General features: G+C 41.9%; 1 protein-coding gene across 11 annotated transcripts in view; it reads left to right on the forward strand.

The window, feature by feature from the left end:
• FOXP1 (forkhead box P1) overlaps positions 1–7,032 on the forward strand; it is a 576,958-nt gene extending 569,926 nt beyond the window's left edge. For all 11 annotated transcript variants that reach the window (XM_040628561.1, XM_040628562.1, XM_040628558.1 and 8 more), the window contains one exon: positions 2,194–7,032. In XM_040628561.1, the coding sequence (XP_040484495.1) occupies positions 2,194–2,338 (145 nt within the window). In that variant the 3' untranslated portion in view covers positions 2,339–7,032. The remainder of the gene's footprint in view (positions 1–2,193) is intronic.
• Positions 7,033–7,261: the final 229 nt, after the last annotated feature.

The raw sequence follows: 7,261 nt of genomic DNA on the forward strand, positions 1-7,261 counted from the left end.
AGAACAATTTAAGGTAACTGGAGCTTACCATATACCTGCTAAGCAACAAAATGTTTTTTAAAAAGTAATGCTTGGGGCTGATGAAGTTCAGTCTACATTGATATCACCCGTTTGGAAATTAATACTGTAATAAATCTTAGGAACCATAAAGATATTTTTGGCCTTTGCTCCCAGAATTCATTCTTAGAAATTTATCCTGAGGAGGTAAATCAACAGAAATAGGAAGATTAATGGATAAAAGTGGTCGCTGTATTATTCAAAGAGCAGAAGGGAGAAAAAAAAAAAAAAAGACAATCGTAAAATGCCCAGTATTAAGGAACTGATGCGTCCACACAAGGCATCATCTCATATACCCATAAAAATTACAACGGAAAAGGCTGACAAAATAATCGCACCTGTTAGGTATATGATATGTAAAATAGGATGCCACACAGGAGAGGATAGGCAAAAACAAAAAAGCTACCTTAATTTTGGTTTATGGGTGATTTTTTTTTTTTAAAGGCATAATCATTAGTACACTTAATTCTTCCCAAAAGAATATAGGGAATCCTACCAGGGCTGGCTTCAGAGGCATGGTTAGAAGTGGCAACGCGCTGCCATTTCCATATTGAAACTCTGGCTCATTTTTGAACCGTATCTTCACTCTTCACGGAGCTCTGCAAATTACATAGCCAGTCCTGGGTCCTCCTGTAGAAACACAGAGAAGTCGGGCCATGAAAAAAACGAAAAAGGTTGGAGCACAACCCATAAAATGCACGGGACTCCAACTTGGAGACACATTGCGCTTTGCAGTTTGTTTTTAGGAAGATGGGCACCATTTTTTAAAAGCTATTTATCCTGACATCTCCCTACCCCCAGACACTCTCTAGGCTGTGCTAATTTTAGAGTCAATTGGTTTTCTGAAGGTTCACATCGTCAAGGGCAGTCCAAAGCACTCCTGTTTGTTTTTAAATGGTTCAAGTGGCCTTTGGGGTTTGCATACATCAATTATTTAGGAAATCAGCCATCCCCAGTACCACCTCTTATTACTAATACTGGATAATGTCAATTAAAAAATCCTCCCTTCTGCAGCCCGTCCCAGCGATGGGACCATTTTAACTTGAATGGTTCTTTTACATATCAAAAGGCTTGCAACAGAAAGTAATTTGTATTTGCAAAGGATCGGTTGTAAATATGATTTAGGAACAACATTTCTCAATTGTTATCGGAGTGGTTTCCGTGATCCCCCGCAGTCCCCTTCGGGGGCACCGTGTGCTGGGCCGTAATGAGAAAGTTGGCAGATCCCGTCACCGGCTGCGGCGTCCTGGTGGCCGCTACCAGCCAGCCCTCTTGTTTTGCCTTGTTTACAGCTGACAGCGTTATTATTCTGATTGGGGCTCTGCTTTCTTATCATATTGTTGTGTTGGGCGAGCCTTTTCCTCTCCGTTTGTGTTTCCTGGCAGGGCTTTTCTTGCCTTATTGACAGTTTGTGAAAATATGCATTAATTTGGAGTTTCAAGCATGTATCATGGTGTCTCTTTGCTGTGTTTGCTTGAAGTTGATTAATGATAGAACCTCGCTTGGGGTCGGTCTCTGGAGAGTTCTTTCACAGGTTCTGCATGTTAACTAGCAAAGCAGAACACACAGCAAGCCACGATTAGCCCAGCCTCCCGCGCTCAGTGGTCCCCACAAACCACCATTGTGTTACAGATTCTTATTTCACGTAATGATTGGAAGACTCGGATTCTTCTCCCCAGGATGCCACTCCGGGGCCTGTTATCTGTGGCCCTCCTGGGACCAGCGGCCTTGCCTGGGAGCTTGCTAGGGATGCAGGGTCTCAGGCCCCACCGCAGACCTGCTGAGTCACACGTGGCACTTTAACAAGAGCCCAGGGTGACTTACACAGGACGGTGGGAGACATACTCGTGGGGAAGAGAGGCTGCTTCGGGCCAGAGCTCACTCTAGAGCAGCGCTGCCCAAAGGAACCTTCTGCCATGACGGAAATTTGTCCTCTCTGTGCTGCCCCAGTGGAACTAAGAACCTCCATTTTAAATTGCATGAAGTTTTCATTGGTTTTAATTTAAGGAGCTACACGTGGCTAGAGCCTGTGCTGGTGGACCCTACAGTCCCAGCGTGTGGCTGCTGTTGCCCAAAGCCCCCAACGTGCCGTGGTTGGGAGGGGCCCTCGAGTGAACCTGTTTTCATTTCTTCCAGGCATCCTGTGCACGTCAAAGAAGAACCCCTCGATCCAGAGGAAGCTGAAGGGCCTCTGTCCTTAGTGACAACAGCCAATCACAGTCCAGATTTTGACCACGACAGAGATTACGAAGACGAACCAGTAAACGAGGACATGGAGTGAACGTCTCTGGGCGGGGGCCAAACCCAAGAACGAAGATTGGGAAAAAAAAACAAACAAACAAACACACACAAAAAAAAACAAAAAACAAAACAAAACAAAAAAACAAAACACGTCAAAAGTTAGCAGTGAAATTGTTCTCCATTTGTTGTACAGTCTGGAGGATTTTCACTACATTTTGACAACTCTGAAACGTGTTAACTCTTAGTGCCATCAAGAATCCCATTTGGGAGTATTTTTGATTTTTCTACTTTTTGTTGAAAAAAGGAATTTGTACTCTGTGCATTGGATGGACTTGTTTGGTACTTGGGATTTTCCTCTCTTAACAGTCAACATCAGTGTTGTACATTTGCTAAACAACTGATTCACTTTTAGCAGCAGACTTTGAACTGCAGTCCTGCCAGCGTGGGACACTGAGGACACCCAACTGAGCATGCGCACCGAAGCTGCAGACCAAGCCTCTGCCCGGAATTTAAGGATTCCAACCGACGACCGATTCGCACAGTACTGCATGTTGATTCTCACTGCCTTTAGTTTTTTTTTTTTTTTTTTTGGTTCGTTTTTGTTTTCGTTTTGCTTCCAGTTGGGATGGGGAAGGCCTTTGTGTGTGTATTGGGGGGGAGGGGGTTAAAAAGTAATTATCCCAAACTTTTTAATGTATTGCTTTTTTTTTTTTTTTTCTTGCTTCTACTATACCATTTTTAAGTTCTGACCTCAGGCCTCCATTTGGGCCCACGGCCTCCCGGAGGCTTCAAGTTTTCTGTACCTTGTGATGAATGTTAATAGGTGTTTTTATTATACAAAAGCTGAATGTCATTTCTCGTTCGTAGTTTTCTGTCACTCATTCCAGTTTCCTTCAGACATCACCACGTTTTCTCCAAAGTCAGAAAACATTCCGTTTGGTCTTTTTTCAAAAAAAGGTCCCAAATGCTGCACTCTACACATGAAGGTCCTCTCACACAGACGTGAAGTCCTGCCAGAAAGAGAATGAATGACAGAAAAAAAAAAAAAAAAAGAATAGAGACACCCTAGGAACAATGCAGATTCATTCCACGAAGCAGTATTGGAGGTGGGAAGGGGGTTGTTTCCGATTTGGTTTCAGTTTTTGGGTTTTGGTGTTTTCTTTTTTGCAGCTACCATCGTGGTTAACAAAGGCCACAGCATTTCCCCAGCACAAGGAAACCTAGGCAGCACTTCCCCCCCCGCCGCCCCCCCACCCCCCTGCAAGAGCTCCTACTAGACCGACAGTGTGGCTGTGGAAGGCTCTCCCTCGGGTGACCAAGTTGCCATGGGCCACAGGCTCGCTGAGGCTAAAACCAGCATGGGTTGCTTTGTTTGCAAAATGGCCAAAAAAGCTGGCTTCCCTGAGCAACTCTGCGGAAAGTGGTGGCGGCGCTGAATTTAAACATCAGCCCAGACCTGCTTGGTGGCATTAATCTGTTTGAATGCAAATTAGATTTCAGATTGAATTTGTTATGGAAGTTAATGAGGACTGAGTTCAGCAAATGCTAAAGTGTTCATTTCAAACGCGCGAATTCGGTACTGCAGTTTGTTATGCAATATTATCACACCAAGCCAGTATCCAAAACTAACACGAGAAGACATCGAGGAGACAGGGGTGCATGGTGCCCCTGGGCGTTTGGAGAAACATCCATGGCACGCAGAGCATGACAGTCACCGGTCAGTACAACCTCAGTCCTTAGAACCCCTCAACGCCTCCACTCTGCACCCACTTTCCTGTCACTCACTCATTTATCTAGGACCGTAGCTTTCGTTTTGTTTTAGTTGGAGAGCCTTTCGGAGCTTAATTTATATTCTTTGTATCTTTTTTTTTTTCTAAAATTACCAAAGATATTACACAAAGGTAAATTATGTTCTCTGTTTTATGCTTTATCTGATGAAGCCAAATATCCTCTTATTGTTGATCAAAGGAGGCGAAAGAATTTAGAGGCAATTGATGAGCTCTAGGCTATTGCTAACCTGAGAAAGAGAACTGCTCCTTCGTCATAGAGTAAATTTAGAAGACCAACTAGGTAATGGAACCAAAGTTGTTACTTTTGGGTTTTTTTGTTTTTGTTTTTTTGTTTTTTTCTCGTTCTGTACCTCAACAGAGACCAAAACTCATAAAGAGAGGTTACGGGGCTGCTGAAGGTGTTACAGGAGCAAGGGAAAGAAGGGAGTCCCGTCTCAAAAACATGAATGGACGCCACTGCAAATTAGGGAGTAACCAGTAAAGGAGACAGTCAAGATAAAACGGAAAGAAAACAGAAAAGCTTCTACAATGCAACTCAATCATGTAGTACCATTTCTAGAATACGTTTTTTTGTTTTCCAGAAAGATTGTATGCCACTTTGGTTTTAAGGACCATGCTAGGATCACTGCATCAATTTTGCTCTGTCTGGGCATTGATCTTCCAGGTTTTTTGTTTTGTTTTAATGTTTTCCTTTTTCCTTCCTTTTTTTCTAATTAGGCTTTGGTCAGCATTTTTCATTAAAAAAAAAAAAAAGTAACACTCCCGTCCACTCATAAGCTTGGTACAAAAACTTCTTTGCCAGTTTCTTTTGAAGCTTCACTCTGCTTTCTGTATAAAGGGCAGTCTGTGGTCACTCGAGACTTTTTTTTTTTTTTTTTTTTAACTTTTCCAGGCAGCTTCATGATGTGCAGGCAGTAGCCAGACAGGGTCATGGGAAGGGGGCCCTGTGCTTCTAAACTGAGTGGTTGCTGGTTAGTTTGGTATTCAAAAGAGGATAAAAATCTGGTAGATTAGTTCATTCTCAGCATGTGTAGCTAGACATGAGTAAAGATAACAGCATGAGAAACTGTTAGTACGCATACCTCAGTTCAAACCTTTAGGGAATGATGAAAATTAAAAAAAAAATACATTTCACTCAGTTGCACTTAGTCGTATGTCTTGCATGCTTAGTCTAAAGACTGTAGCAAAAAGAAAAAAAAAATTAGATTTTACATATCTTTGCAGGTATCACAGCCCTGCAGAAGAACCAACTGAAAAAAAAAATTCTCAGGCTTTACAGCAAGCAAACTTCACTATGATTTTTACAATTCTGATTCTGTATCCCTTGGGGGGGTGTTCCAGTCGCTTCTTTAGGATGGGGTTTATTATGTTGTACATATATTCCGACGTGTCTGTGTGAATCTCTGTCTTTTTTGGGGGAGGGCGGAGGGCGGTTCTTTTTTTAGATATTGTTCCTAAAAAAGGAATAAATGCATACACCTGTTTGTCAAAACACCTTTGCTTTTTGTGCAACTGCTTTATATTAACGATACTAAAAAGGAAAAAATAGCTTTGGAAAAAACTACTGTATGTAATGGGATTGCAGGATATGCTGCACATGTATTTTATTTAGTTATATCCTTGCTTTAAGATTATTGGATGACATTTCCTGACATGTGGGAGGGAGAAATTCCCTAACCTTTTTATTTCCCCCCCCTTTGGCTTTTAAATTGTAACATAGTTGACAGATTTTTTTTTTTTCTGTTCTCATTGATCAGAGCATTTTGTACAGATTTGTGTGTGTGTGTGCGTGTGCGCGTGCGCGCGCGTGTGTGTTAATCTGTTTTTTGATACATTCCTATCCCTTGTGTTTATCCTACCACTGCCTTCCTGGCTATCTTAAACCAGTTCATACATTTGAAAATAGAAAAAAAAAAATGCTGTTTTAAAAAATGTTTTCTCCTGCTGCAGTAAATATTTTGCATGATGAAATGCCAGGGTCACACTTTCAAAGTTTATCAGTGAAGTAGTGATTAATAATGGGGAGTTGTCAAAGCTATTGAACTTTTTGTATTAAAAAAAAAAAAAAACTTTACAAGGTGCCAAGATGTAAAGACAATTTGTTACTTTTTTTTTTTTTTTTCCGAAGAAGAAAAGCGTACTTTAGGGAGATAGTCCCTTGTATCAGGCAAATGCACTGTCAGGAATGAGAATCCATCGTCCTTGTCCCTAGAGTCTGTCCTTGTAAGAGAGTGACGCTGCCCGCAGTGAACCAGCAGTGAGCAGAAGTATCAAGGCTTCTGTACGTGAAGAGTGACCTCCGGCCTCGCCACCTTGGGACAGCTCTAACACTGTTTCCAGCATTCCGTCAGACCTAGTCAAGAACACCTTGGATTCTGCACCCAACGTCTGATGGATGTAAATCACTAGCTATTTTATCATGAAAAAAAAAAAAAAGAAAAAAAATATTTCCTCTCCTTTCCACATTCCAGCTGAGCTCCGTTTCCAAGGGTACAAAGAAAACGCTCATAAGGATTTTGAATCTTTTGGGTACCTGTTGGCTCACGGTATCCCCTCTTGATATTTTGGATGTTTTTGAATGTCAGTTTCGCTTTTTTATCCTGAGAATGAGACTTAACGATTCTAAAGGCATTTTATGGGGCCCAGGGTAGTTCACACGATCTCTGCTACCCAAGAAGCCTTAAAGATGATGATGGTACAGCCCGGACTGTGCGCACGGTGCTTCGTGGATATGTGCTGCCAGTAACAAGAATTTTTTTCTGTTTCGTTTTGTTTTGATAAGGCATAAAAGCAACTCATTCCTTGACATCAACTGTAATTCCATCATTCCGTGTCTGTGGATACAGACAATAAAAAAAAAATGTTGTGTAGTCAGTACTCATTACTGACATGATCGCATTCTCAAATGCAATAAAATGCTGGTTCACACTGGTAGTAAAAAGTCGCGACAGCCTAAGTTTCTTTGCCCCTTCTGACCTGCTGATCTTGTATGTTAGGCAGAGGCCTTCGGTGTATCACCAGCTGCTTCCAACACAGAATTAAAATCAATCTTCACTAAAAGCTTTCATCATCACAGAGGGCTGAAGCTCATATCCTCAGGATTTCAGAGTGCTCAGCCTCCACTTAGGGAACGGGAAAACACTGAAAAGATAGAGGCTACCTTTTCTCCCGAG

Source organism: Ursus maritimus, unplaced genomic scaffold, assembly GCF_017311325.1.
Source record: "Ursus maritimus isolate PB19 unplaced genomic scaffold, ASM1731132v1 scaffold_14, whole genome shotgun sequence".
Taxonomy (NCBI): domain Eukaryota; kingdom Metazoa; phylum Chordata; class Mammalia; order Carnivora; family Ursidae; genus Ursus; species Ursus maritimus.